The 27245-nt window shown below is 41.8% G+C and overlaps 1 protein-coding gene and 1 long non-coding RNA gene across 7 annotated transcripts in view; one reads left to right on the top strand and one right to left on the bottom strand.

Annotated features, from left to right (window-relative positions):
* Positions 1-18524, bottom strand: part of SLC22A15 (solute carrier family 22 member 15) — a 111113-nt gene extending 92589 nt beyond the window's left edge. For all 6 annotated transcript variants that reach the window (XR_011494916.1, XR_006514609.2, XR_011494915.1 and 3 more), the window contains exons 1-2: positions 18390-18524; positions 4381-4593 (exon numbers count right to left, since the gene is read on the bottom strand). Coding sequence is in view for 2 of the 6 variants with exons in the window: in XM_014848276.3 (XP_014703762.3) it covers positions 4381-4593; positions 18390-18476 (300 nt within the window). In the remaining 4 variants the exon portion in view is untranslated. The remainder of the gene's footprint in view (positions 1-4380; positions 4594-18389) is intronic.
* Positions 18525-18686: 162 nt separating this feature from the next.
* On the top strand, positions 18687-26764 carry LOC123277575 (uncharacterized). The gene is made up of 3 exons (XR_006514610.2): positions 18687-18814; positions 20959-21021; positions 21796-26764. It is a non-coding gene; the product is annotated as an uncharacterized lncRNA (long non-coding RNA).
* The last annotated feature ends 481 nt before the right edge of the window (positions 26765-27245 follow it).

Raw genomic sequence — 27245 nt, 5'->3', positions numbered from 1 at the left:
GGAATCGATCGACCCAATTCCAGGAGTTACTCTATAACTAAGGTAACATAACTAAACCTAGATGAATCTGCTGAGAACTCTGGCTGAGTGAAAAAAGCCAATCCCAAAATGTTACATAAATATGATCCCATTTTTATAACATTCTTAAAATGACAAAAATCAAAGTATAGGAAAACAGATAAGTGTTTCCAGGGATTCTGGCCAGGGCTGAGGACGGAGGGAAGCGGATGCGGCTATCAAAAGGCAACATGAGGGATTCTTGTGGTGACGGAAATGTTCTGTGTCTTAGCCATATCAGTCATTATCACGGCTGTGATATCACATCGTATTTTTGCAAGATGCTACCATTGGGAGAAACTGGGTAAAGGGTTCATGGAAGTTCTCTATATTATTTCTTGCAAGTAAATCTACAATTATTTCAAAATAAAAACTTTAATTAAAACACAAAAGGACACAAGAGCCAGCTTGAAGAGGTTCCCACTGGTAAATTGGGGATAATTTGAGCACCAAAATAATTAAAGGCTGTAACAAATTATAAATAACTGAGAAGAATAGGAATCCATGAGTATTTACTAATGATAGATACATAGGTAGGTAGGTAAACAGATGGATGGCAGGCAGGCAGACAGACAGACAGAAAGGGGTCTTGCTTACAGCAGAAAGCAGAATGCCATGGAATCTAAAAGAAACACCAACAGCAAAAAACCCAGCTCATAGATGCAGAGAACAGACATTGTAGTTGCCAGAGGCTTGCGGGGAGAGGGGTAGGTGAAACGGGTGAAGGAGGTCAAAAGGCACCAACTTTCAGTTATAAGATAAATTAAGTCCTTGGGATGCAACGCACAGCATGGGGACTATAGTTAGCAATACTGTACTGCATATTTGAAAGTTGCTAAGAGAGTAGAGCTTAAAAGTTCTTACACAAGAAAAAAAATTTTGTCACTACGTATGGTGTCGGATGTTAACCAGACTTATTGTGCTTATCATTTCTCAATGTATATAAAAATCAAATCATTATGTTTTACACCTGAAACTAATATAATGCTATATGTCAATTACCCTCAAAAGGGAAAAAAAAGGAAAGCAGAAAGCTAACTGGCAAAATGGAGGATGTGCTAAAGTTAAGAAATCATTGGGGCCAGCCTGGTGGCACAGTAGTTAAGTTTGCACATTCTGCTTCAGTGGCCCAGGGTTCGTTGGTGCAGATGCTGGATGCAGACCTACACACCACTTGCCAAGCCATGCTGTGGCAGGCATCCAAAACATAAAGTAGAGGAAAATGGGCACGGATGTTAGCTCAGGGCCAGTCTTCCTCAGCAAAAAGAGGAGATTGGCAGCAGATGTTAGCTGAGGGCTAATCTTCCTCAAAAAAAAAGAAATCATCATTTTGCAACCATCATAGTTTTAGCTTGGTTTACAAACGAATCATCAAAGGACGCTACATTGGAGGCGGTGGTGTTCTGATGAGGAATAGTAAATTTGAATAATCTTCAGTGATTCTTCATAGATTATTTACTCTTTGAAATGAAAAAAAATACTAACTGTACAGGGAAGAAATCAGGCAATACCTGAAATGGAGGATCAAAATCAACATCACCAAAAAGGAGCAGAAGGATACTGTGTCTCTAGATGTGATCCCCTGAGAAGGACACAATGTTACTTACGTACTCTTCTGACTGTGGATGCATAACCTGAATGAGGAATCATCACACAGACCCAAAATGAAGAATATTCTTATTTTTAAAAAGGGACTATGTATTCTTCAAAAGTATCGATGTCATAAAAGAAAAAGAAAGAATGAAGGGGAAAAGATACTAAAGAGTCATGAGAAGCAAATGTAATATGCGATCCTGAAATGCATTCAGTACAGGAAGGGGCACCAATTGTATCATCACTGGGTCAAGTGACAACATTGGGTATGATGGTAGATTAGATAAAACTATAGTATCAATGTTAAATTTCTTGAACTTGATAACTGTACTCTGGTTATGTAAGAGAATGCCCTTATTTTCAGGAAATACACACTGAAGGATTTGGGCATAAAAGAACATCAGTATATGTAAATTTCAAAGGGCGTAGAAACAAAATTGAGAGCAAGATAGTAATGCCAATGAGATAAAATACTAACGACAGCTGAAACTAAAGGATACAAGGGTATTCTTTGTATTACTCTTGAAATTTCTGTCAGTTTGAAATTATTTCCAAATAGAAACATTTTTTAAGTTCTCTGGCTTTTGTTACTTATCAAAAAGAACTAAGAGAGAGGATGGCCCGGTGGCGCAGCAGTTAAGTTCAGGCTCTCTGCTTTGGCGGCCTGGGGTTCACTGGTGTGGATCCCAGGCACAGACCTACACACCACTTATCAAGTCATGCTGTGGTGGGCGTCCCACATATAAAACAGAGGAAGATGGGCAGAGATGTTAGCTCAGGGCCAATCTTCCTCAGCAAACAGAGGATTGGCAGCAGATGTTAGCTCAGGGCTAATCTTTCCTTAAAAAAAAAAAAAGAACTAAGGGATGGATAACTAAGAGATTGGATAGGCTCCTAAAGAGTACAGTAATCAAGAGCACAGGCTTCTAAGACAAATTTGGGTTCAAACCGTAGCTCTTATTAACTAATCCTGACCTCAGGAAGTGTCAATTTCTTCATCTGTAAAATGGGGGAGATAATGCTTTTGAGGGTTAAATGAGATAAGGACTATAAAGTATCTCAATGCCCGGCATATAGTCATTATTCCACAATACTACTGGTTATTTTAGTAGGTTAGTAGCGGTGGTAGTAGTTGTTGTTGCTAGAGCCATGGAAATGCAAAGATGACCAAAACATGGTTTCTGACCACAAAGGACTTAAAAAAAATGGCTGGAGGGGAACCACAAACCTCAGTGTGTACCACAGTGCAAACAAAATGTTACTAGAGTGGAAACAAACGTGCACATACTTCTGCTGGGGCGTGGGCTGGGAAAGACGCCACAGGGAAGATGACAGCGTGTGGGAGAGGGTACATTAGGATTTCACCAGGTAGAGGTGAGGGTGAGTGGTCAGGGCGTTCCTGAACAGGTGTGGGCTGAGGGCTCAGGGCATGTGTGGGAAACAGAGGAGGCATAGAGAAGCGCAGAATGGGGCTGGAAAAGTACACCCAAGACCAAGCTGTGGAGGGTGAAGGGCGCTGAGTGTAACCCGTAGGGTCTTATTGTTTTCTGTGTGCCGTGGCAGAATCCCTGGAGGTTTTTGAGTGAGGGGTGACATGACTCGATTGTTGTCATAGAAACGCCACTTAGGTAGTAGCTCGAAGAGTTAATCCAGCAATTATTCCTTCAAATGGGACCCTCCTAAGGAAGGACCTTCAGCACATCTCTTCCATTTTTAGTATGACCACCCAAAGGGTGAGAATCAAAATGGTCAACAACAGGTAAGGCTGACGGATGCCATGGTGCAGACACACACACACACACACACACACACACACACACAGGGAGGAGGGTGGACTGGAGATGCAGGCAGGGCATCTGGCAGGCACTGTGATGTCCCTTCAGGGGAGCAGCCAGATTTTAGGAGAGCTGACAAGCATGGCAGTCAGAACTGACAGCTAGAAAGGGTCCTGGAGGTCCCCTGCTGCACCAGGCATTAACCCTATAGTCCCTGGATAGCAGGGGCCAAGGGCTGGGCCAGGGAGGCTGTGGACAAATGGACAGCTTGTGGGGGGCAGGCAAAGGGCACAGGGTATTTCAACATTTCAGCAACCAGTGCAGGTGCATTCTATTGCGCATGAGCCCTGCCCTCTGACCCCCGCATTTCCGTGCACCACACTCTATCCTCAGCTTATTCACCTCTGGCTGGCTCAGAAGGTTTTATCCTTACCAGAACCTTCTTGGTCAGCAAAGCCCCTTGAAAGTAAGGCTTCCCGCCCACTGGTGGTACCATTTGTATTTGATGTTATACAGTCAAGGTGCCCCATGCGGTCTACACACAAGACTGGACTTCAACACGAACTGTGGGTGTTACAGATGGGTCATTACATGTCTCTCTCTTCATTCTGCTAATTTTTGTGTATATAAGAAAAAGATTTAAAAGTTTCAACTGACTTTTTAAAAGGACGCTATAATCAAAATGCTGCTCTTTTGGGGTTTATATCTTATTTCATCTAACTAGTTGGATTTCATCTAACTAGTAAGATTCACGCTTCTCCCATTTGTAGAAAGGAGAAAACGTTTTCATAGGATATTCTCCTTTAACTCTTAAATTTACTGGAAAGTTATTTGAAGTGTTGTGAAACTTAAATCAACAAGATGAACAAGTGCTTCCACTTGCACAAGGAGAAATGTTCATTTAGTGACCAGATGGCCTGATCTCTGTTCCACTGCTCACTGCTCCCGGTGTTACCTCAGAGGCGATGGAGGTGAAGCTGCTGTTGAAGTGCACGTGCTTGTGGATCTCGCTGCCATTGGCTGTCAGCAGCCAGTCCCTGAGGGCCTGGTCATCACCACCTGACCGGTTGCCGTGGCTTTGATTCGGCAGGAGCTCTGCCAGGTCCCAGTGGTACGACGGAGTAGCCCCAACCAGTGCAATGAGGATGGCTTCTGTGGCCACGTAGAGCTGAAAGGGCAAATGCACAAAACCACATATGTTAGAAACGCAATTAGTAAGCTTACAAACCTTGAAAGATCAGTTTCTTGCTTTTGGGTTTTTGTGAGGCACAGAAATGAGACACATCAAAAACAAAGTAGGAAAACATTAAAAGGAAGCTTGAAGATCTACTTCGAACAGAGCCATCAGAAATCCCACTTGTAAAGCACCTACGCTTTTTCCGGGGGTTCTCCTTCTGCATTTGAGATATGTCTGATGCTGAGGATGCTGCACGTGGAGGGTCCAACACTGGGTGGGCAGGGAGCATGGGCACATGACTGGCTCTGATTTAAAGATTAATATTCCAGCTATTTTTTCCTCAATTCTGTACCCTCAGTTCAGATAAGGAGTCACCAGGGAACAGGAATTTCTTGACTTTGGATTTACGATCTAAACAAGAAGATTTTTTACGGCATAGTTAAATGTCTTGGAAAGCAGCACGTGTGTGTGTGTGTGTGTGTGTGTGTGTATGCTCTCTCTCTATATAAAAATAGAGAATTTTATTAAAGCAGGTAAGTATAATATGTATTTAAGTAGGTACTATTTTAAAATATAGTATACAACTTTTAGTAAGATTTAAAGAAATGCAAAATTCCAGGTATAGATATTCACTTTATAACCTTTAGCTACAATCATTGTTTAATCTAAACATAGCAGTCCCTTTAAAGAAAAACTAGTTCATTCATTCATTCAAGAAACATTTATTGAGCACACATGCCATTTGTCACTGACTCTTCTGGGCTTTAGAGCTATTCACAATTGGGTTTATAAGCTATTGAGCCTGATGCAGCCTTTTTACACTATGGATTTCCATTTATATTAGCTCTCACTGTTGGATGATTATTTCAAGCTTAAAATATACTAAGAAAATACAGAATTAGTCTGCTCCATAGTGAGACAATTTTATTCCAACAAACTATCCCTATTAACTGAGAACTTGATGTTTTAAAATACCTCTAAGCAGAGTAAGTGTTTAAAAAACACAAAGTAGCACCCCCACTGGATGGATGTGTTGACTGAGGCACAAAAAGGTGGAGAGACTCCCCAAGAGCTTTATCTCCATTCCTCAGGGACCTCCCAGCTCCTTCCACACCATTCCGTAGGGGCATATTCAGCTGTTAAGTGGATAAAGTAAAGCGCCAAAGGCAGAGTAATTTATCACAAGTAGATGACGGAATTACTGTCAAGGAAAGAGGAAAGAAGTCATGACATTGTGTGTGTCATAACAGAAAGCTAATGTAAAACCCAAGATGTGATTTTTCCACTCTCGCTAAGGTTGCGAGGATATAAGGCAGCCCCAATCTATTTTGAGTGGAATGACTGTGGCCTCTCGAGATGTACAAAGCTGCCATGGGTCAGTCTGTGCCAATGACTTACTGTAAAATGCAAAGGGAAACATGTTTTTAGATTTATATTGCTTCCTGACCCCTATTTGCATACTATTAAGGAAGTCTTAGAACAGGAGGCAATCAGCTTATAAATATAAAAACCTTAATAATTACAAGAATAGACAGATCACACATTTAGCAGCAGCTATAATTACAAAGCCACTTGTGCCCGTTTTAGTAACTGCCCTTCCTGATTACAATCTGCTGAAATTTAATTCACAGGTAAAGAAATTAAAAAAAAAAATGGGGCAAGGGAACTCAGAAGATGACAAAAACACATGTTCTGGTAAACACACAGCCTTTATTCTGGCAAAGCAAACTAGTTACATTTTCTAAATATGCTCTTTTCTGCTTTTGTTCTTACCATTCACTTCACCTGGAAAGCACTTTCTCCTGCTGTGAACGTCTCAACCTTTCCAGTCCTCCAAGATGCAACTCAGATGCCACCTCCTCCTACCTTGCTTTCCTCTCCAACCCTCCAGAAACCCTCTCCTGCTTCTGCTCAGCCCCCAAAACTCCATCTAGACTTTTCTTAGAGCTCATATCATCTTCTTCATTGCATTGTATTTATGTGTTTGCCTGTCTTTTTTTCCCTATTGGAATATACTCTCCCTGAGAGCAGGATCTATGTCTGATTCACCTCTGGGCTTCCAAAGCAAATCACTCAGGGCCTAGATATATGCTATCACACACTCAGTGAGTGAATGAATGAATAAATGACCAGGATGGAATACGAATAACAGTAAACACTAATGCTAACCATGTGCCAGACACTGTTCTAAGTGCTTGTTGAAAATACATTAACACATTATATCATTATCTAGATTGTTCTAAGATAAGCAATGTTGTAGTTAAAAGAAGAAATGCTCCAAAGTGTTCTATCATCAGAGGCGTGTTTTATTGTGGAGGCTAGCAACCTTGGCACAAACTAAAACGTGCAGAGAGCAGTTCAAACACAAAGCGGTGGTGCAGTTACGCACACTTCCGAAGCAGCGAGCAGGGAAATCTGGCGGATCAGTAGTATCTGTATTCATGAGTGTTGGTCCCTGCAATGTGTAAGCTGAAGAAGGATTTCCCACCTTTCTCATCTTCTCTGCCCTCCTCCCACCCCATACCACGTTTCCATTGCCACCCTATGTGCGCACACACACACACACACACACCCCCGGCAGGGATCTAACTGAACACACAGGGCCATGGCTTTATGTCACCAAAAGGGTCGGAAACATGCATGCAGTGCCCACCTCCAGAAAACAGAGTCAGCCGTTTTGTCTTCTCTGATACACATGCTCATGCGTGGTTCTGCTGACGGTAAGGGAGACGGAGTAGGCAGGCTGCTACAATACTGCATGATAAACGCTAGGAAAGGGCACCATGAGGAGGAGGTAAAAGAGGTGATGCCCAAACTCTGCATACAGATTACTGGTACGTCCTCTACACCAGACCCACATACACGCGTCACATGAAGTCAAGATGGTTTAGCCCTTATCTAGTCACGGGGATGCGCCAGCTACACATGGACTATAGCAGTGGGTTTCCTCAGTTTGCCTTCCTCGACTGTGGCAGTGTCACAGACCTCACATCCTGCTTCTCTCCCCCAAAGTACAAACATCCTCTCAGTCTTCTCTCTGCTCTTACTCTACAGCTCCCACGCACACATTCACCCACATCTTGTCTAATGAATCGCACCCATCAGCAGATGGGCCTTAAAGCCGCAATGAGAAACCACCATCCACTCTCCTTCGCAGTGGGACCGACAACATCTCCAATAAATCATTATCTTCTCCAGCACTACCTCCAGGGAAGAAGAACAAGTGCCACAGATGGCTGGATTTCCCCCCCTTCAATGTAATTATAATTAGAAAAGTGACTAAAAGGCACTAAGGGACTGAAATTCTAAAAGTTTCAAAAAGTGAAGATTTTGAAAGTAATTTTATACTACCAGCATTATAAGCTTTTACAATACTCAGGAAACCAGAAGTCTCCCATAAATTATCTCATCACAACATCTTGTGCTGTGAAGTCATGGCAAGCATGACGCTGATGTTGTAAGTAGGAAAAATGGGCTCCAGAGCGATGAAGTGAATTGTTCAAGGTTGCATGTAACCTTGCAAAACCAGGATGAGACTGGGAGTCAGCTAACTTTGGGGCCAGAGCTTTGTTCAGAGAAAAAAATGAAACATGATTTTATTGTTGTTATTACTGTTTGTCTTTTACGCACTCAGTACTCAATTTCCTAAGTGACTCAACCAAAAGTATTACAGGAGCAAGACCATCTCATAAAGGCAGGACCAAACGCACAGTGCCCAGCACAAAGTGAGTATTCACTAAGTATTTCTTGAGTGACTTACTGATACTACCCATTTTTTGTGTTTAAAAAGTTTAGTTATTATGCCCGGAATAACTGGTGTCTCTAAGTCCTATTGCTCCCCCAACTCTAATCCACCCACATGACGCCAGCAGATCAGTCTCCCTGAGACGCTCCCCATGACTCCTCCAGTCAAACACATTAATGCATAAACAATCAGCGCCCCAGCCCTCCAGACCCCCACCACATGGCCCAATTGCTACTGAATCCGCTTTCAAGCTTTCTGTATGAGCCCAATCAATTCCCCAGACACGACTTTTCATTGGTCCTGTGAAAAGCACATGGAATCTGTATACCTGAGTCTGAACCTCAGCCCTGTAAACTTTCAGCAAATCAAAACCTCTCTAAACTTCATGTTTTCTTCCAGTGGGACTGCACACTAGCAGTCCATCTTGATCTAATTCATTCATATCTAGCTAACCTGTTCTCGGGCCAAAGAGGATGTTGCTACAGCCAAGAGTAAATTGTACAGCACCATACAAACAGTATGTCAGTGCTTCCTAAACATTAATGTGCAGAGTCTAACTCTGTTGGCTGGAGTGGGATCTGAGATTCTGCACTTTTAACAAGCTCCAGTGAGGTCAACGCTGTGGTCTGGGCCACATTTTTTGTAGCAAGGGTATAGGTTATTCCCTCTTCTACCCTTTTTCCAATTTTACGTTTTCCACCTGAAATGACTTTCCTATTTCTCTCTAAACCCAAGCTTCAAAGTTCAGCTCAAGCTCAGCCCTCTTTCTGAAGCCTTCAATGAACCACTCTAGACCACACTGATGTCTTTTTGTTTTTTTTTAAGATTGGCACCTGGGCTAACAACTGTTGCCAATCTTCTTCTTTTTTTTTTTTAAGGATTGCCACCTGGGCTAACAACTGTTGCCAATCTTCTTTTTTTTTTTTCAAGGATTGCCACCTGGGCTAACAACTGTTGCCAATCTTTTTTTTTTTCTTTTTCTGCTTTATCTCCCCAACCCCCCGGCCCCCACCATACACAGTTGTATATCTTAGTTGCAGGTCCTTCTAATTGTGGGATGTGGGACGCCGCCTCAACGTGGCCTGACGAGTGGTGCCATGTCCACGCCCAGAATCCGAATCCTGGGCCACCGCAGTGGAGCGCACAAACTTAACCACTCAGCCAGGGAGCCGGCCCCATCCTTTTTTTTTTTTTTTTTTTTTGAGGAAGATTAGCCCTGAGCTAACATCTGCTGTCAATAGACCTCTTTTTGCTGAGGAAGACTGGCCCTGAGCTAACATCCATGCCCATCTTCCTCTACTTTATATGTGGGACGCCGACCACAGCATGGCTTTTGCCAAGCAGTGCCACGTCCACACCCGGGATCCAAACCAGCAAACCGCGGGCCGCCAAGAAGCGGAACATGCGAACTTAACCACTGCGCCACCAGGCTGGCCCCTGATGTCTCCTTTCTTAATTTCCAAAGCATTCAATGGTTATATTGTTTACTGGGGAAATATTATTTTGTATCATTATTTAACAGTGTAGATATAGTTAAATTCTAATTTTCTCATGATTTGTCATCTTCTGAAGGAGAAACCCAAACTTATACTTCTACATTCTTTCAAGAAACTCGACACACCCCTGTGTACATAACAGCTTATGACACATTTTGTTAACTAATTCCTTACAGAATGGTGTAGGAAAAAAAATGCTTATGGATTAAAAAAACCAGTAATTCTGGGACCTAATCTTGGTTCTAACCACTAATTAAGACTTTAGACACACTATTTAACCTTCCATCTGTTTCTCTCAATCTCTCTCTCCCAAATAAAATGAGAGGACTACCACCTGACCACCTTCCTTCTGTTATTTCAGTTTCATTTTTAAAACATTTTGTGAGTGCCAACATTTTGCAGCACATTGTGTAGGAGCCTCAGGTGGTAACAACCACGGATAAGAAACAGTTCTTTCCTTCTAGGCACATACATTCAGGTGAAGACAACAAATATATCCAAAGCAATGAATACAAGGCAGATTTTGACAAAGGCTCCGTTATCCATAGTAGAAATGAAGTGAATGACAACACAGAGAAAGTAGATGGGAATTCCAAGCAGGGGGAAGGAAAAGGTTGCAAATGTGCCACCAGAGCTGGATACAGAAAGACTGCTGGGGCTGCAATCAAAACAAAACTCGGGCCAAAGAAACAGTCTAGTTAGAGTCAAGAAAGTAAAGGACATGTTTTTAGGGTTCTGGGAATAAGTACTACAGGGCTAGCTCAGCTTTTCCCAAACTTCAGTCATCTGAGTATCCCCCGCAAGAGTGTTACATGCCCTTTTTCTGTCTTCTATTATTTAATTAATAGTCTTCTTTTAGGGGCCAATCTAGTGGCCATGTGGTTAAGTTTGTGCTCTGTTTCGGTGGCCCAGGGTTCACTGGTTCAGATCCTGGGTGCAGACCTACATACAACTCATCAAGCCATGCTGTGGTGGCATCCCACATAGAAGAGCTAGAAGGACTTACAACTGGGATTCACAACTACATACTGGGGGCTTTGGGGAAGAAAAAAACAAGAGGAAGACTGGCAACAGATGTTAGCTCAGGGCCAATTTCCTCACCAAAAAAAAAAAAATTGTCTTAAATCGATTCAAATTTTATAACTTAAGTAAATTTACTGAAAAATAAAATTTTGTATCAATGGAGATACGACCTGCCAGGCAGAACTATCAAAATAAACACCATGTTACAACACCAAGTGTTGGCTAGTTTTTATTTAAGGTATTTTCAGGCAAGAATTGGCAGGGGGGTGAAAGCAAAGGAACAGCCATTTTGTTTTTTATGCTTGGAAGGCTGACCCAGACGCTTCTGTGCCATACATACATTCCACCTTCTTTGTTGGCTCATCATGTCGGTGCAGCACAGCAGCTGGGCCTGCAACTGATCCACGTTCCCCTGGACCCTCCTTCAGCTTCTCTGACTCCTGGGCCAGGTGTGTGTTTAGTTCCATGATGAAAGGATCTGCTTCATCAAAGTTGGAGGCAGTGAGAATGACACAGATTCCAGTCAATTCTGATGGGTTCCAGATCATATCTTTCCTTCTAGACTGCTTGCCCTGCAGACTTCAAGCTCCAACATCAGACACAAAGACCACAGCCTTACAGGGTCTGCTGAACCAGCCCCCACGACTGCATATGGTCAAATCCCCAGAACAAATTATTCATTGATTACATATATAGTCATATATATGAATACAGATATATACACACTAATATATACACATACATACATCTCCATCCTAGGAGTTCGGTTTCCTGCTTCTCTGCTTAAACTATGGCTGATACAATATTAAACAAATATGGCAAAATATTAGCATTTAATAAATCTGGAAGTAGGGACATGTATGTTTGCGATATTATTCTCTGTATTCTGTTTGAAATGGTTCATAATTCAAAAAGAAGTTTTAAAAGAAAATGAATAATAAATATCATGAAAACAGAATAACGTTATTAAATTCTGACTAGGTAATGTTTCCTGCCAAAGTCTGAAACTTCTTTAATTCTTTAATTTTAGTTCATTTCCTTTGTTAAAACAGAAATATTTGCAAATGTTTTGAGAAGTGCTAACACCGAATGAGAGTTTCTTCTTGGATAAACAGAAGGATTAAAGAAGAATTGAAAAGGGAATAATGCTCTCACTCTATGAGTTAATGCTCTTTAATACTATTTCCATCTACCACCTAAATCTACCAGGCACGCTGTTCTTTGGGATGTCAGAGAACGCAGGTTAGAAATAACTGATGGAGCCACAGAGACTCAAGAACAAAGGCGAGAGGACATCCCTGGAAAGAGGGTGGAGATATGCCTCCCTCTTGGACACTGTGGAGAAACAATGCTGGACAAGGATAAAATTAATTTTGAAGTAAAAGGAAAGGATGTTTAAGAAGCTGATGCCTAGTAACCTCTATTTTATCATAACGTTGAAACAAAGAACACCTGGGAGAATGAGCAGCATGGAGTCAGGAGACATTTGGGCTTGGGAAGAATGGTAGACAATCAACTGGGAGAAGTGAGGGCTACAGCCAAAGAATGACCCAAGAGTACGGGCTGTGTGGGCTTCAGAACCGTACAAAAGAGGAAGCAAATGACCCACATATGCAACAAGAGAAGTGAATAAGCCAGTTACAGTAGCCATGCATTGGAACACTATGCTACAGCCATTGAAAAATATGCAGTTGTTCATTTATGAGCACAGCAACGTATTCACAATATTGAGACAAATTCAGGTTACAAAACAAATTTTGCAAAAAGGACAAATGTACATATTTGTATACTAAAAAATCTGCAAGGCCATACACCAAAATGTGAGCATGTTTTACCTCTAGGTGGCAGCAGTTCCGGTGATTTTTTTCTTTTCCATATTTTCTGGGTTTTCTACAATCACCATCTACTACTTGTTGAGTACCATACAATTCCCATGAGCGCAGATGTTAGCTTCTGTCTGAGTGTCTGCTCAAGGAAGTCAGAGAGGACATTCCTAAGCTGTGTGCATCTTTGGATTTGATGGCTCTTTCTTCCAAGGCTGCCTCTAACTGCCTTGTGGTGGCGAACCACGCTAGCATTCTGAAAACCTCAAAAGTCAACATGGACACAACGCCAACTAATTGCTGGGCAGTGGGCAACTTTAAGAAACCTTGAACTTGCAAAACAAATGAATTAAACTTCCAAACTTCCATGTACTCCAAGAGCCCAGTAAAGACGGACGGGTCACCAGCCACCTTGAAGCACCATGGCACAGCACTCAAGTCTAGTGTTCTTTCTGTCATATTCACACTGCCAGTCTTCATAATTATAACGACTTTTTTGTGCTGTCTTGGAAGATGATACCTTCTCTGTCAGCGCACACGTCAAGCAGCTGTGGGTGGCCCTGGTCAGGCACGCTACTGGGGGTTTGGGTGCAGGAGAGGCATAGGACCAGTAGCTTTTCAAGGCACATCCCAATTCTTGAGATGCTCCAGTAACTGCATAACCTCCCTGGATGAAAATCTGACAGATTTGCAGCTTCATCTGCCTTACGCCAGGGGGCAGTGTCTGTCCACAGACAACAACAGTTTTCTCAAGGGCATACTGGGGGCAAGCGCAGCTAAGATCTCTTCGACTTACGGTGCCCCACTCTAAACTGATGGAAGGAACACCAGACAAATGTTCCCCAGATTATCATAAACCTCTCAGGAGATCCAAGCTCCAGGCCATGGTCTGAGGACAGACAAAACTAAGACTGAAGGTTAAGGTGGCAAAAAACTTGCTCAACTAGCAGAGAACCCTGGTAGACGGTCATGTGTTTCAGAGCCATGCCAGAGAAGCTCTCCCTAATACCATGCGTTCTCACCAGGGCTGAACCCCTGGTGGTGGTGTGAATCCCGAGGCACGAGGGCTGATCTGAATGACTGTAATACAATAAGGTCCTCACCAATGTGCAGGAGAGCCATCTATCCACCCCAGTGACACCTCATCAAAAGGGAGCCTTCCTATGAATCTCCTGGGGATGGTGGGACATGGTGACAAATGCAAGCAGGTGGGAGAGGTTAGTTGTACAGTGTTCCACACAAAGTTTAACAAAGCACCCTCAACAAAATTTACTCTACCTCACCCTCCTTAAGTGTTATGTGACCACAACGCACAGGCATAACTGGTGAAAGGAAACGCGATAAAAGAGTGAAATATAATTCTCATACAGCGAACTGCAGGATTCTCTCTGAGATATGCAGATCTTCTTTTCTTCACCATTTTTTGTTTAAGTTAACACAGAAAAGCAAAATGAATACAACAAGATTCATGAACCCACCAGCACAATTAGTAAATAACATTTTATCGTATTTGCTTCACATTTTTAAAGTACAGTATTACAGATACAAAGGAAATCTCCTTTGCACTCCTCCCCAGATCCAGCGCTCCCTTCCTCCCCAAGAGGCCATCAATGTTGAGTTGGGTGTGGATCCTTCTCCTCCATGTTTATTCTTCTACGCTGTTCATATATATTCCCTAACCAAATATAGTATTATTTTGTATGTTTTTAAAATTGGTAATAAAAGTATGTGTCACACTGTATACATCATGCTTCTTTTTTTCATTTAACATTGTGTTTTAGAGATTCACCCACACAACTGTGTAGAGATCTAGTTCATTCATTTTAATTGTTATAGTCTACCAAATTTATACCACATTTTAACCATTTGGTCCCTTTCTGAGAGTCTTTTAGGTGGTTACTGGTTTTTGTTATTACAAACAGTGCTGCAATAAACATCCTGTACTCACCTCCTTATGCACATGTTCAAGAGATACTGTGGGAGATGTGAGTCCAACATGGGGTTTTAATTTTACTAGACGGTGACAAATTGTTCTCTAATAGAAATAGTTCCTACTTCTCATTTTCATCACACTTGTACTGTTAGACTGTTTAATGATTGCTAATCTAATAAGTGTGAAATGATATTTCATAGTCATTTTAACATGCCTGTCCCAGATGACCACTGAAGGTAAACATCCTTTCATGTATTGACTACTAGAGTTTCCTCTTCTGCAAAACACCTGTTCAATTGTGCCACTTTCTAAAACACTGTGAAAAGCTGTTTATTGAGTGGATGACATGAATGCCCTGGTAGTTCTAGGATCTGAAAAATAAGGTGGGTGTTATTAAAAGTTTACATAAAAATAATGCATTCCAGAATAACAGAGTTCGGCACCTCAAGCTGAGGTTCATAGCAGCATCACAATTTTGCTAGTGAAACTAATGCTTATTACAGGTTACACGTTCCCGCTGGTTAATGGACGTTTTAAATCCTGTGCAAATTATACTACAATCTATGATTCCTGATCCTGAGGAAGAAGAATGAGCTGGAGCATCTGGCTTAGAACAAAGAAGTAGGGTCCATTTTCACTTTATGTCTACAGGGATCAAGGAAAAAAACCGTATTCCCAACTTCGTCCTCCAGACAGCTTGGCAAATAAGCACACACACACACACACACACACACACAAAACAGTGATGATGGCGTCAACACTGAATCACTATCAGAAAATAGAAAGAGGAATAAATTAAATAGAATTTTTCATATTTATATACCACAAATAGCTCTTATCCCAAGGGAGGGCTTGTATATTCTGAGGGTAAGAATTTTTCTAGCTATGAAATTATAAATCTTATTGTTTGTAAGACAACCATTTTTACATAAGGTGATTTTTTTCCTTTAGCTTTTTGCTTATGTACTTTAAAACCACATATCACTATTATCAGGGCATTTGCATCTTATCATGCTCAAGAGAAATCTACAGAGTCTGCATCAATTCTTTATATATCTGAAAGTTGACCACTATGGGGATGCCAAAGATTATGTTTGTAAGAAGTGTGAAGGGAAATCCCCGAGCCAAAGGAAACTGGATATCGAGGTAACTTTTGAGGATCCCTACGATGGTTGGCAGCAAGAATCCGAGAAAACAGTTAACTAAAGACCTGAGTTGGCTTTGGAATGTGGTTTTGTCCTTTTAGTTTGAACTTGGATGTTTTTGAAGTAAAGGGAGTTAAAACCATTAAAAAAAATAATAATAACAATCCCAGAAGGAAGAAAATGCAAAATGATCTGTACAGCTTCCATCTCCATCTAGTTTTGTGTTTCTCGGCTGGGGCTGGTCACTAACAAACCACAGAGGCAGGAAAGGCTCCTGCCAAGGCAGAGGCTCCCTCTGTCAGCGTGCTGCTATGCCGTCGGTCTGTGCCTTCCTTGGGCAATGGGAGACAAGTGCTTTGCTCTTCAAAGCAGACAAACATCAACCTCCCTCCATTTAAGCCCCTTCTGAGAAGGGCTTCCTACTTTTGTCTCTGTTGGGGGGAAGCAACCCCACAAGAATGAGGAAAGCATCATGTACAACTGTGTAATGAGACTCCCCAGTATTCCCACTCCGAAGGCCAGCTCCCTCAGCCCAAGCCGTCTCCAGCCATAGATGTGGTAGAGAGGTCTTCGGGGAACTCCACTCTGCTATCCCACATAGCTTTGGGCAACCCTAGGACCACTCGGATCATGCATGTCACTGGGTCGATGGAGTCCTCAAAAACATGGAGCAGCTGTGAAGGATTCACTTCTGCCTGGACTGCGGCATCTGCTCTGTTGGAATAGGCACAGCTCCAGGACACCGCCCCAGCCCACACCTACAAGATAAACAGTGACTCATTCCCAACACTCTAAGACCGGGTCCTTCTATGGGAAACACTGGCTGCATGTCAGGCAGGGTTCAGTCAATACTCATGGTCATGAGCTTAGTTAGGCCTCTTTGTACCAAACTCTAACTGGGTCAATCATGAACAAAAGTAAGTGAGGGAGACTTAGGGTCTGAACCCAGAACACTGGCCTTTTTAGTGCCACACTCCACTCAAGACAAACTTATTCCAGGTCAGTGGATACCGGCAAGGCAGGTAAGAAGATAATAACACAGGAGGTGGAGTCTGGAGATGGGGAGGTGGGACTGCTCAGACAGGGAGTTTTGTTTCTGGAATTCTTGGTTAGAACAGGAAAAAAAATTTCTCAAGGAAACCATGCTATAAACAAACATCAGGCATGATGGTTACAATTCTATTCTCTCTGTATTAAATATTCTTTTGTGATTTAGCATGAACACTTTTTCCCCATAGAGAAAGCTATGGGGAAACAACATTTAAAGCTAAAACAACAAACTTAAAAGAATTTCAGAATACCGCATATTTGTGAACTGAGAACTTGTTCTGCTGGAGAAAGAACTGACTCCGTATATCAGTCCTTCATTTGCATGCGTCCTCTAGGGGTGAAATCATCTGATGCAATCAACGGAACTTTCAAACATTTGAATGGAAAAGAGAATCAGTAAGTCAACCCTTACCTCCGTCCACCCCATCTTCCTGCCGAGCGGTTGCCTTATGCAAGGTTTAAGCAATAGGTGGTTATACCCATGCCCACCCTGTACTTCTCTCAAAATAACTATCATCACACTTTCATTGTAATTGTTTAACTGTCTGCCTGCCTCACCCCACCCCCACTAGAATGCAAGCGTCACAGCAAAGGATTCAGATTTGTCCACCATCGTAGCCCCTGCTCAGCACATAGTAGGCACTCATTAAATATGTGTTGAATGAAGGAATGAGTATAACGGCTGGCTCAGAGTAGGTACTAGGAAAGGATTTGTGAATGAAATCCCTTTAGAATGTTGGGAGAAGTAACTGATGTCAAACGGGCCATTTAACCTGGGGCAGGAGGAGTAACCCGTGCCTGGCAAAGTGTATCTGGAGTGACGTTTAGGTATGGAATATATTTTTAGGTTAAGGTATGCAAGTAGGGTCCAAGAATTCTGTACAATGAGGTGATTCCATTTTTATAGTGAGACATTGTAGATGGCACTATTTGGCTTATAAATGTCTTAAATCGAGAATGGCCCCAAGGCAGAATGACCCAGCAGAACTTAAACCAGAGAGAAAGAAATCCTATGCACTGAAAGCCCCTGGACTATGAAGCCCCCTCAAATCCAGGAAAAGATGGTAAGTAGACACACAAAGCTGAAGGAGGTTGCTCTGGGTCGGACCTTTTATCTGCGGGTTATCAGGACTCTCTGTGTGTTCCAGATGCCAAGGTGACAGTGTCTCCGGTTAGGATAACAATTCCCTTTCGTATCTGCAGTCTATTACAGGTAACAACGTAATTTTGCATCCCTAATTAACCAGATCATCTGCTGCAGGACCTCCCCATACACACTCCTTCCCTACTCGAGGTGAGGGGATAGCTGGCCTGGCGAACTGGCTTAAGGGGAGAGGATCTGAGGTTTGGGCCGGCACAAAGCTTGACAGGCCCGTCAGCGACCTTGGGGTTCTGGGGTCCAGGCGCGGCGCCTCGCCCAGCCCCGCCCTCGCGCTGGATCAGGGCCGGGGCGGCCTGCCACCCCTCAGGGATTCGCAGCCCCTCGACATCCGGGACAGCGGGCCGCGCCTCGCCGGGCCCCGGGGCCAGGAGGAGGGGCGCGGGGCGCAGTCGGGGCGGCGGGGGACTCACCTGCAGCAGCACGGCCAGCAGGAAGCACAAGTACATCTGGTAGATGCCCATCTCCCCCACCGCCTGGAACGCCTCCTCCACCTCCATGGCGGGCGCGCGCTCGGCCCGGGCCCAGCCGCGAGCGGGAGCCCGGCCCCTCCCGCCCAGCCGACCGACGCCCCCTGCGCCGCGGCCCTCCCTCTGCGGGCGCGGCGCGCGGCCCGGCGCGGGAGGGAGCGGGAGTGAGGGCGCGGCGGGGCGGGGCGGGGCGCGGGGCGGCGGGAGGGGCCGGGGGCGGCCGGAACGCGCGCTCCCAGGCGCCCATCCAGGCGGCGGCCGGCCGGAGGACAGCTTGCGCGTCTGGGGCTGGATACCCGGTACCCGGGCCTCTGGGCTTCCTGTTAAACACTCTTGTCTGAGAGCGATTGGTGTCTGCGCCGCTTAAAGTGAGAGCAAAGAGGAAGTGGGCTCGGGCGTGCGGCATCCTCGCGGATGGAGAAACACGGGGACTGCCACTGGGTCTAATCCGTGGCCTGTGCTTGGTGCGGGGGGCGGGGGGGGGGGGGAGTGGTAACTATTGGGTGACCTGCTGGCGACTCAACATTATTTGTCCAGATCAGTTTAATGCAGGAGGTTGAGATGGGGCGTTCTAGATCCTTCGGAGAAGAGTGCTATTCAACATTTCTTTCCAGTCCTATTCAGTGCTAGCTGTGTGGTCACAGGTAAACAAATTCTTGCAAAACCATGAGACACATTTGCATCTAGAAATATGCCCTTGGTACAAAGGAAATACAGAAGAGGAAAGATTAATCTGTGGGATAGGAGGTGATGGCTGCCAAGGTGTTTGAAGGATAAACAGCAGTTTGCCGGGCTGGAAAGGTGGAGAAAGAGACAGCAGGGCCGAGGGAGGCTGGCTGCCTGCCTTAGTCCCCTCTTTCCTCCGCCTCGTTAACTTGGTTTTAACAGCTGCATAGTATTCCATTGTCCAGGCCATTATCCCCAGTACAATACTGAATAGAAGAGGTGACCAGCTAATATTCTATCTAAGATTTTACATCTAACAGCGTGAGAGAGGCCTATAATTTTCTTTTCTTCCTGCTGTCCTGGTCTGGATTTGGCAGTAGGATTATGGTGGTTTAGTAAAATGAGTTGGAAGTCTTTGGTAAAGCTCCTTTAAACCATCGACTTGGCTTGTTTTGCAGGGGGAGCCTCTTTATTACAGAGATAGATAGATAGAGAGATACCACATATTTTTATGGCTTTGTGTTCTTGAATTACTTTTGGTTATTTTTTTTCTAAAAATGTTGCTATTTTGTCTAGTTTTCCTTTTGGTTTTGGAATAAACGTGTTCATCTTTTTCTCTTAGAGTTTTTTTTTTAAAAAAAAATCGTGTTCTAGCTCTATTTATGCCCCATTTTTCATTCTTAATATTGTTCATTTTTATTGTTCCATTCTTATCAGTCTTGCTAGAGATTTGTCTACTTTGTTGTTTTTAAAGAACCCGTTTTTATTTTGTGATTTTTTTCTATATTTCTTTGTTTTCTATTTTATGAATTCTTTGAATTCTTAACTTATTTTTGTAACTCTAATTCTTTTACTAGCTACCTGACTTGAAAGTGTAGCTTATTTGCTTTCAGTTTTTCTAAAAATAATTGTACTTAAGGCTATGCATTTGTCTCTAGGCACTACTTTGCTCTATCCTATTTTTGTCATGTGGTACTTTCCTTGTTTTTAGTTTTTTGTTTGTTTTTGTTTTTTTAAAAAAGATTTTATTTTTCCTTTTTCTCCCCAAAGCCCCCCGGTACCTAGTCCTATATTTTTAGTTGTGGGTCCTTCTAGTTGTGGCATGTGGGATGCCACCCCAGCATGGCATGATGAGTGGTGCCATGTCCTCCCCCAGGATCGGAACCAGCAAAACCCTGGGCTACTGAAGCAGAGCTCATGAACCTAACCACTCGGCCACCAGGCCGGCCCCCCTACTTGTCTTTAGTTTTAAATATTCCATGACATTGTAATTTCCTCTTTAACCAATGAGCTATTTGTTATCACATTTTTTTTTTTAGTTTCCAATTAATGGCTGTTGCTACTTTTTAATGATCTTCTTATTGATTACTAATATAAATGCTTTGTGAACAGAGATGATATTAAATCTTGGAAATTTTTTGAGTTTTCTTGTGACCTAGTATGTGGTCATTTTAGAAAAATGTACTGAACATAGTGAAAATATTCTTCATCTGTTTGGGTGCAAGGTTCTCTATATATTACATCAAGCTTGTTCATTTTATTTAAGTAGTCTATATTACTACTGGACTTTTCTCTGCTGGATATATCAGTTTTTAATAAATGTGTCAGTCTTACAAAATGCTTATAATATTGGAGTTTTTACCAGTTCTCTTTATTTCTGTAGGTTCGTAAAAGTACCAATAGATTCATTCATTTTATCATGATGAAACAGCTCCTTTCTCTTTTAATGCTTTTTGTCTTAATTTTTATTTTGTCTAATGTTCATATTACTACATCAGTTTTGTTGTTGTTCGTATTTTCTTTGTAATCTTTTTATTTTCATACTTTTGGTTTTATTATGTTCTAGGCATGTTTATGGAAGGAGGAATTTTTTTGTCCATCCAATTCAATAGTCTCTGTCTTTTAACAGGTGAGTTAAATCCATTTATATTTATTGTGAGTGACATATTTGGAGTTATTTATACCATTTCTTTTTGTGTTTTCTGTTTACCATCTTCTTTCTTTTTCCTTCTTGGCCATCCATTGGAGTCTTAAAGCCATTTTTCTACTGCCCTTCTCTCTGTTTGCTATTTTGGGGAGCTACAGATTGCTTTGTTATTGTTATTGTTTTGGTAGCTACTCCTACATTTTTAACATCTACATAACTGTGCACTGTTCTATAATGTTTATAGTTTTTTAATATATCTGTCCTCTTTTCTAACTCATAAGAACCTACACAAGATTCCAAAAGTGCTTTATCTCAGAAAACATAGGACATAAAGATGTTATATTTTGGGAAACTTTGTTAGGTGACTCAAGAAGTGACTATTGTGGTGCCAAAGCACTGATGGAGAAGATTCACGTGAAGTGTTTTAATAAAAAACTTCCATTGTTAAGGAAAATTATCCTCTATTTAGAAACAGTAAGAAAGCAAGCAGAGAAGGTAATGAAGTATTGTTTAACAGGCCCACCCCAGGACTATTTAATTCAGTAAGAAAATTTACCTGTGTTTGACTTTGCTATTTACTGTGAATTAGAGTCCAGATACTATGCAGTGACATGTAAATTTGTAGATTTTTGTTTGGTAGAGGCACAAATGATTATGTTCAATAGGAAAGATAATCTATTATTTCCTTGTCCTGTAAAACATGAACTCATTCTGTAACTAATCCAGCAATCTTATTTTAACATTCTTTTTTTCTAGAAATGACCAGTTTCTCAAATGCTTTTAGAACCAGTTTTATCATCCTACTGATTCGTTCATCAATTAAAGTAAAATCGTTGACGTGAGATCATTCTAAATTGTAAGAGAGTCATATTTTTTAACTTTTGAAAATTTTTCTTTGACATCATGATGCATGGGAGTAAAAATATTATAAATTAATATTTTATATGATATATAGCTAAATTAATAAATTAAATATTAAGTAAAAATTGGGTTATTTCATCTTACTTCCTAAAAGTTTATATATTTTAAGTCAGCCAAAAATTCTTCTGTATATTCAGTGTGAATTCACCATATATTAGGACATATATGTTAAAAGCAGTTGGTTATCTTCAGAAGAGAAAGTGCAACCTGGGAAGTGTCAGAAATGAGGTCAGACGGGTTGCTAGAGGCTGGGTAGGCAACACTAAGGAGCTTGAATATTCTCCTACAGCTCATGGGGAACCACTGAAGTGTGTTAGCTGGAGTGATGTGATTTTTAAGTGATCATTTGGCATATGGGGGATTAGAATTAGCCACCTCAAAATATGTCTCTTTGCCGTCATTGTTTTCAAGAACAAAAGACTCTGAAAGAAACTTTGACCTCTCCCTTTACTGCCTAAAAGAAATTAACGATAAACGACCTGTCCCCAGGACAGGCCATCACCATAGATAACTCTGGGTATCGGTAGACTTTGAGGGTCTTTGCTAAGCCCAATCTTATCTACCAAACATTTGCTTTTCCATCTCCATGTGAATTGCCTTCCTCCCCTTTGAAGCCCAAAACCACTACCCCAACATCCTCCTTTGTCTTTAGCTAAAGATGCTATTTAAGGTGACAGCTTTGGCCATTCTAATGAGTTGCTCAGTTTTCCTGGGTTTCTCCCATGTGTACATGTTATAAAGCTTTGTGTGATTTTCTCCTGTGGTTCTGTCTCATGTCATTTTAATTCTTAGGCCAGCCAGAAGGACCTAGAGAGGGTAAAGGATTTCTCTTCCTCCCCTACAGACAGCAGTGGAAAATGCATATAACACCAGTTGAGACACTGTTCTAATGGCCTGGCCAGGACCCAGTGAGGGCCTGAGGGCTTAACCCAGAACAATGATAGTAGGGATGGAGAAGTAAAGTCGAATTTAAGGTAAAATCTGCAAAAATTGATAGTGATTGCATTTTGCTGAGGCAAAAGAGAGAAAACAGGAATGATTCCTGTGTTTCTGGCTTCGAGGACTGGGAAAATGGAGGTACTATTTAACTGAGATAGGGAACACAGAAGGTGGAGTAGGTTGACAGTGGTAGGTTGAAAGGCCTGTAACAGGAATGGTGGGGCCGACAAGCGTTGCTCTTTTAAATGGTTGTTGCCCCTTTAAGATCCCGCCCTTCCCCCTTTACCCACCCAGGCCCCTGCTGGATTTCCTTGCCCTAATTTACAGTCAGCACCAGAGCCTCTGAGCATGCGCTGCAGGAAAAGCTGGACTAATTAAAGCTCTCCTGAGGCTCAGGTATTGCATCTGTGGCTCTTAGCAAAGAGTTCCATTTTGAGAGCATATTTTCCCCATCTGACCATTTTTTTCTCATTTTTCTTTTTCTTAAGTCCTTTTCTACCATAATTCTATAGCACCTGTATCCTCCTTTTATAACCCAGGAATAATGAACATCTGGGCTTTTTTTTAAATAAAAAAAATAATGTTTAGAATAGGGTGTCTATCAAATACACGCTTTTTGGACTATGAGAGAGAAAAAGGTTAGCTTTATCTGGTAAATTACATAAGGCTTTGAAGCAAAAATACTAATCATTATCTCCCTTTTTTTTTTAATATATAAAACCTGTGCACCTAACCACTGTAGCGTATCTTTTGCTTCATTGGTAATTTGGTGTCCCAGAAGACTACTGAAATTTGGTGTGCGAGGTAATAGACTTTGTGTATATTAGGTGTTGTTTCAAATCTTTGGAAATCAGTGTTGTATACCAGCCTAAATGTACCCAGAGTTACTGTCTTTCTCAGACATCTGAAGACCATTTTTCCTTCTGCATAAACCTTCATTCTGAGATAACCCTTTCTTGTTGGTATGCCCCAGCAACATTCCTTAATAAAGATAGCCAAAGCACAAATACTGCTGTCAACATTAAGTTGATGTAAACCCAGCAAATATGATGGGAACAACCAGATCACAAGGAAGCCAGATTTTCTGGGTAGATGTCTGAAAGGAAGGAGCAAGAAGACAAAGGGAGGAGAAGCAAAAAGAAAGTGGAATTAGCGGTGAGATGGCCGTGTCTCCGTTGCCTGGCCTCCCAAACCAACTACTGTCATTCAAAACCCATCCTTAAGTGGGTGAAAAGCGTATGCTCAAATAGCTCTAAATTTAATATGGAGAAATTGGCCATTTCCATGTCTCAAACTTTAGCAATAAAAAAACAGTTTGAATAGAGTTAGGTCTAAAATTCAGGAGGTTATGGTAGAGAGAGATGAAATATGAGGGAAATTAGTCATTAATTATGTTTGAATTTAGATGGTAGAGTGTTTTGCTTACTAAGAGTCCAGTTTTACATGTTGTCACAAGAGGCACTGAGCTTAGCTAATAGGACATTCATTTAATTCAACAAATTCATTCCTGAGTCCCTAACTTTAATGAAAATGTCAGTGTTGTTGTTGCTTCTGCTGTTACTGCTGTTGTGCTGCTGCCTTTTCTTACGTGGGAGAGTTACACAACTAGGGAATACAGACTGAAATGATGAATTTGCTGTACTCATGGGGTCAATAAATTGAGGCCCTGATTCAGTAGGATGAATGAAAATTTGCCCTATGCAAGGACAGATGCCTCAAAAGTTCCCCAGGATTAAAATCTGGATGCTACTGGAACTGCCTGAACCACTTTAGTTGGTTGAGTATTGCACAAAGAGGATGGTAACCTGCATATGAAGAGTCTGTACCCAAACGGGGCTTTATAAATTAAAATCAGCAATTGACATTGCTTTCAGAAAATAGGAAGCCAAAGTAGATTTCAGAGAATCAAGTTTGATACACTTGATCTACTCAGCCTCAGAAAAGAGAGGTCACCAATCCTAAACTGTTTTGAAAATTGGAAATATTAGAATTTGTCCGGCAAATGCTTGCTGAGTCATTACTCTGTCCTGGATATTGTTCTGGCTGCAAGCAATACAGCATTAAACCAGTAAAGCTTCTCCCTCTCCCTGGTGGCACTTGCATTCCAGTGAAGCCTTCCTTCTTGGCGGCAGTCCTGGGTGGGTTGGGTGGCGGTGAGATTTAGGAGAAGGAAGAGAAGTTGATTATGGAAATTGCACCCTTCTCTATTATCTGATCATGAAATCAACCGGAAATCAAAACATAACAATGTGAATCAAGTAGATTACAAAGTAGTCTTTATAGTTCATTAAGGATTCTTCAGTGTAACAGCCCCTGCCCCTGTGTTTATCTGCCTTAAGAAGAATGTAGCCAAATCTTGTTATTTCCCTATAAGGAAAGTCACTTAGTAGAAAGTTCTATTAATGCACAAATTCACAAAGAGAACTTGCATGCTTTTCAGAACCAAATTAACCTCTAAATTACTGGCATACAGCTATTTGAGCCAAAAAGATCATATTGCATTTTAAACAATATAAACTCATCTTCTTCATCGGTCTTCATTTGCATGAGAAGAGTGTCTTATTCTCAGCCAAACTGAGCCAATCAAATCCTCCTGTCAGTTGTCTGTTCCGGCTGGGATTGTGGATATTCTCCCTTGTCTTTTCCTTGCCTGCCCGGGCTGAGAGTCTTCCTTCACCTTTTTTCAGTCACAGCATCTTTTGCAAATCGAATGAAAGTTAATGGTTTTTCTGAGAAAAATGAGGGTATGGGGAGGGTGCACTCATACACACATTTTGAATACTATTTTTTAAAAATCACTGAGTCCAACCCCCACGATATAGACATGATAAATTAAGGCTATGAGTGGTTAGAGAATATGTTTAAGATGATGAAGGCCGCAAGTCACACATTTGGCAGAGCAGTGCATAAAACCAAGTTCTCAAAAGTTGGTGCTTTTTTTTTTTTTTAGTGTCTGAGACCTCTCTCAGGTATAGGCCCCATCTCTGAAGCATTTTTTCTTGTCTGGAAATATTAATATAGAACAACATTATCTTTGTAAAACATTTGCACTCTGATTCCTTTGTAAACAAGGTAAATGTGTCCCCAGATCCACAACGATTTTGTGGTTGGGGCTCTAGCTGGATGGGGCCTTCCCTGCCCATCTCCCAAGCCATAAAGTCTAGTTGGGCCCATATAATAACTCAGCGACGGGACTGCAATCATAAACACATGCAGAAAGAGTTCTCTCTCCTCTGTTTTGTTTGAAGCCAAAGAATGAAATACTGTTGTAGCTTTCCTTTGTGGATTATTTCTTACTCAACAGCCATTCTGCTTTTGACCTGAAAAACTGGGCCACAGGGATCCTGCACCATCAGGCACATTTCTTAGTGGGCCGTGAAAGTCTAGCATATGGCTAATTACAGTTTACACCTCCTTAAGTGCTCCAACAATCCACTACAGGCTGTTTGGTCTCTCTGGTTTACTGTTCATAGCACTTTCTGCAGATAAAGCAGTAAACAGTTCTTTTGGAGGTACTTTTTAATTTCAGATGATGATGGAAGATGATGGTCTGTCTGGATTGTTAATGATGCATTCTCAGCCTGCTCTGTTCAATGACTGTGTTCCTAATGATGTGTCATTGCCATTATAATGTCCTGGCCACACGCTTTCCTTTTCTTCTCCATCTTCCTCTCATGGTTGGAGACATGTCCATTGAGGATAAAATGAAGAACTAAAGTAAGTGAAAGAAGAGATTTTAGGAGCAAAATGTCTATGGCATATAATAAATTAATACAAATGATAATAAAGATATTTAAGTCATTTTGTGCTTATGTTTTTATTTTTATCATTGCTTTTCTCAGCTGTATGTGTTTATGAAATAAAAGTGTGCTCTGTTGCAAGGAGATTGGTGTCTCTTAAAACAATATATAATGGAAAGATATTTCCTCAAAGTTAATTTAGTTTTTAATTTGTTGAATATATAATAAAGCTGATAACCAGACATTATTTGAGCAGAGAAGCTTTCGGTTCGATGACGTAGCTTGCACGGGGAGTAGACAGATGTTCTGATGGAGATGTTCTATTTGAAGCTGGATGTAGAAGGCAAGGATGGATTTAGTCCCGGGGCTCTCTTCTGGCCCTGCCAACAGGTGACCAGCTGGCACCAAATAGAAGCATGACAGCTCAGTGCACTCAACTGAGACCCACGTTTCTGTTTTCCTTCATCCAAGGAATAGCTAAAACCACAATCTCTAATTCCCTTACTGGCATGAGCATGCAGAAATAAATGAGTTTTCAGTTAAAGATTCTAGGTAAAAATATGTCTAATCTGCTGCTGGCCCACTAGCATAGTATTTAAGTTCACA

This window comes from Equus asinus, chromosome 16 (genome assembly GCF_041296235.1).
Source record: "Equus asinus isolate D_3611 breed Donkey chromosome 16, EquAss-T2T_v2, whole genome shotgun sequence".
Taxonomy (NCBI): Eukaryota; Metazoa; Chordata; class Mammalia; order Perissodactyla; family Equidae; genus Equus; species Equus asinus.
This window is presented reverse-complemented; position numbering and strand designations above follow the sequence as displayed.